Source organism: Plectropomus leopardus, unplaced genomic scaffold, assembly GCF_008729295.1.
Source record: "Plectropomus leopardus isolate mb unplaced genomic scaffold, YSFRI_Pleo_2.0 unplaced_scaffold12039, whole genome shotgun sequence".
In the NCBI taxonomy this organism is placed as follows: Eukaryota; Metazoa; Chordata; class Actinopteri; order Perciformes; family Serranidae; genus Plectropomus; species Plectropomus leopardus.
This window is the reverse complement of record NW_024612770.1, coordinates 1-3,890: the sequence shown is the minus strand read 5'-3', so window position 1 is coordinate 3,890 and position 3,890 is coordinate 1. Positions and strand designations below refer to the sequence as shown.

At 44.1% G+C, this 3,890-nt stretch overlaps 1 protein-coding gene across 1 annotated transcript; it reads right to left on the bottom strand.

Annotated features, from left to right (window-relative positions):
- Positions 1–1,090: 1,090 nt before the first annotated feature.
- On the bottom strand, positions 1,091–3,845 carry LOC121963663 (SH2 domain-containing protein 3C-like; the record flags this gene model as incomplete). Its single annotated transcript, XM_042513934.1, has 5 exons — positions 1,091–1,576; positions 2,015–2,221; positions 2,303–2,414; positions 3,290–3,461; positions 3,730–3,845. Coding segments are annotated over 5 exons (777 nt in total), but the record flags the coding sequence as incomplete, so codon positions are not given.
- Between the last annotated feature and the right edge of the window lie 45 nt (positions 3,846–3,890).

Below are 3,890 nucleotides of genomic sequence, written 5' to 3'. Positions count from 1 at the left end.
AAAAGATACGACCATACCTCTCCCTACCGTCTCATAAATAACAAACAGTCCCTAAGAGACTATGTACTGTTCCTGTCAAATAAACAAATAAAATCACGTTTAATTTCTTTTATCTCTCTGAATTTGTACCATGGAGCCTTACCTGACTAAACTGTTGCCTGTTTGCTCCCTATAGTGTTGTACATGTGATGAAAACAGAACTCTGGGAATGTGTGTTTGCTTGGAAATAACTGACTAAACAGAAAGTAAACAGTTGCCACTGAGAAAAGCCGAGAAACCCTAACCCTAACCCTAACCCCTCTAAGTGTAAAGGAGCTTCTCTCAGGTGTGCATGTAACGCCCACAAACGTAATAAACCACAAGCGTGATAAATATCTGCAGCTTTTAATGGCATGATCCCACAAACGTTATAAATTTCCCACAAACGTAATAGCAGTTGCCTACTACAAATGTCTAGAAAAGACATCCATGTGATGCACAGAAGAGACATCTATATGACATACAGAAAGGACATCTATAATACGTCCAGAAAAGACTGCCATTGCGTTTTGGGAAATTTATTAAAAGCTGCAGATTTGTATTACGTTTGTGATTCATTACATTTGCAGTTGTTACAGTGCACATTTCAAAGCGACCTTTGATTGTGTGCACTGTGCTGCTCTGAGCATTAAAAAGAGTAGCAATACTGTAAGAGATGTTTGTCTTTTGTCAAAGTTGAATCACAAAATTGCCACGTTATCACTTTTCATGAAAACAAAAAACACTTGCTCATTTTTTTGCAAGAAAAAAAGCACCCCACCACAAGAGAACCCGGCACAGTACCGCATATTTACACTCATATCTCCCATTCACATTTTGGTTAATTGTGAAGTCCTTATATTAAATAAAAGATGCAGAGACACACTGGTAGCTCACCTGGTAGAGTGTGTATCATTAAGGCTGAGTCCTTACTGCAGCAGCCCAGATTCAAGTCTAGCCTGGGCCCTTGCTGAGGCCTCCAGCCTCAGCTAACACCTGCGCAGAGGCATAAGGAATTTTCTATGGCAAGTTGGTTTTTCTGGTCTATAAACATAGATTTTCGTGCTTCATAGCTGGTTGAAAACAATGTATTTACTCTTATTTAGCTTATGACTCCTTATATTTTTATTGTATATGGTCCGCAACCAAAAAAGTTTGGCCACCAGTGCTCTAGAGTCTATAAGCTGACTGTATGAAGTGTGTTTGCGGCTGCAGTGGAAACATCGACTCGCTCTCCCTTTGATAATGTAATGACGTTCCAGTTTCTCTTGAGTGAGACATCAGGCTTCAGGAGCAGCTCAATGTCCAACAGACTGTCCCATGCAAGACTGAGAACATGACAGGGAGCTCGTCCCAGATAAGCGGAGTTATTAAAAACAGGTCTGGGGTCAGAGCGGTCTGGCGGGTGGCTCCAGCCTGTTGGACAGGGCGGTCAGAACCTGGTCAAACTTGGCGTATCGAAGAGCCTGACTCTCCCCGGCTCCCCTGCTCCCCCACAGGAGTCTCATCTGGAAGTCTGTGAGGAAGATCTCCGAGATCTCCGCCTGCTCCTGGAAACCTGCAACATCACATTACATCACCTTAGTCAACAGTAGAGCTCAGAATATGTTTTTTCTTTGGCTGTTTGTGCAAAACTTGACAAAATTCCCTCAAACAGGTCTTGAGATATTGTGTTCATAAGAATGAGAAAGATGCAAGGTCTAAGTGACAGTGATCTTTGACCTTTGATCACCAACATCTAATCAGTTCATTCTTGACTCCAAGTTGATGTTTGTGCCAAACTTGAAGAAATTCCTTCTGGCATGAGACAAATGAGGTCACAACAGCCTTGACCCTTGACCTATGACTACCAAATTCTACTTGAGTCATTCTTGAGTCAATGAAGACATTTGTGCTAAATTTGAAGAATGTCCCTCAAGGCGTTCTTGATATGTCATGTTCACGAGAATGGGACTACGAGATGAAAAAACAGTCTGCCATGGCTATCAGTATTTACCTTGTAGTTTGCTCTCAGCGTTGGAGTGGTAGATGCCCCCCAGCTGAGCGATGGTCCTCGCCGCCCCCAGGTGGAACATGACGATGTCCACCCCGACTTCCACCGTCTCCCACGGCTCTGTTCCATCACCAACCGCCACGCTCTTCTCCAACAGAGACAGGAGGGGCAGGACGTGGGGGAAAGTGGTGCTGGACAGCGGACAGCTCTCTGGAGGACACACACAGAGTCAGTGTGTTTTCCATTAAATGTGGATACGCTCTACAAAGGGACTGTGCAGGACACTCCTACCTCTCCCGTCGTTCAGACTCTTCATAAACGGCCTCAGAGTTTTCTCATAGAGGATAGCGCCTTCTGTGTGTCGCTGCCGTAACGCCGTCCAGGTCTGCTCCAGACGGGACACCTGAGAAACCGAAAACATCACAGCTAAAGCCTAGCAGACCACCAAATTTTAAGCAGTTCACTGTCCAAATGCACGTTTGTGCCGAATTTGAGGAGATTTCTTCAAGGTGTTCTCGAGATATCTCATTCACAAGAATGAGATGGACGCAGGGTCCCGGTGACCACAAAAGTCTAATCAGTTCATCTATGAGTCAAAGTGAACATTTGTGCCAAATTTGAAGAAATTCTCTCAAGATCTTCTTGAAATGTTGCATTTACCAGAATGTAATGGAGGAGGCCACAGTGACCTCAACCTTTTGACTTATGACCACCAAAATCTAATCAGGTCATCTTTGAGTACAAGTGTACGTTTGTGCCAAATTTGAAGTAGAAGTGTTCTAAAAAATATTGCGCTCCTGAGGATGGGATGGACAAGGACAAGGACCTCAACAACTGACCTATAACTCCCATAATTGAATCAGTTCATTGTTGAGTCCCAGTGGACGTTTGTGCCAAAACTAGAGAAATTTCCTGGAAGTGTTTTTGAGTTATTGTGCTCATGAGAATGTGACAGATGAGGACACAGTGACCTAATCCTTTGACTTACAACTCCAAAAATCTAATCAGTTCATTGTTGAGTCAAACTGGATGTGTGTGCCAAATCTGAAGAAATTTCTTTGGGGATGGACAACCTCCGGCCTCTGACGTTGCTGGCGTGAAGGCATTGAAACAAAAAAATTCAAGGGGGGTTCAGGGGTTATACTGCAGATTTTATTGCAGATGACTGATTAGGGCATCAACAATCACCTTGGTAAAGCAATATGTTAGTCTCTTGACTATATCATCGTTCAGGTTCAGCCGGGGACATCAACTCCAGAGTCTGTGATGCATGTTTACCTGCGGCAGCTCCAAAGCTCTCATGACGGCAGCGAAGCCGAACATGTTGCCCATGTTGCTCTTGAGCTCGGCTGCGATTTGGATGATTTTGTGCAGCAGGCCGGCCCTCTCCTCCGTCGTCCCCGTGCAGCCCAACACATCCACAGCCAACATGATGGCCATGGTCTGGCACCTGCAAGAGAGACGAGTTTAGCTCATCACAATCATATCGACATAAATCGGTATCCCCAAACACAAAAATAAAAAGTCATATAAGTTGCTTTATTTAATTTCCTCCAAAAAGAGGAAAATAAAATAAAAACAAACTGTTACATGAAAGGAAAAAGAAAAGGCGCATTTTGTGCCTTACTCGTGGTTAAAATCTGAGGGTGGTATGAAAGAAAAAAAGGTCATGTTGTTAGTCAAATTAAAACGCCAGGGATCTCTGAATCCTCGCTCACCTCTCCAGCAGGTCCAGTCTCAACTGTTGGCCATGTGGTAACGTCAGCAGCTCCATGCCAGAACTGACTCCCATCATCCTTTGCACCTCTGGAGTCACCTCCAGGATTCTGGCCACCTGAAATACACAGACACGTCATTGTTAATCTGTTTCTGCACATGC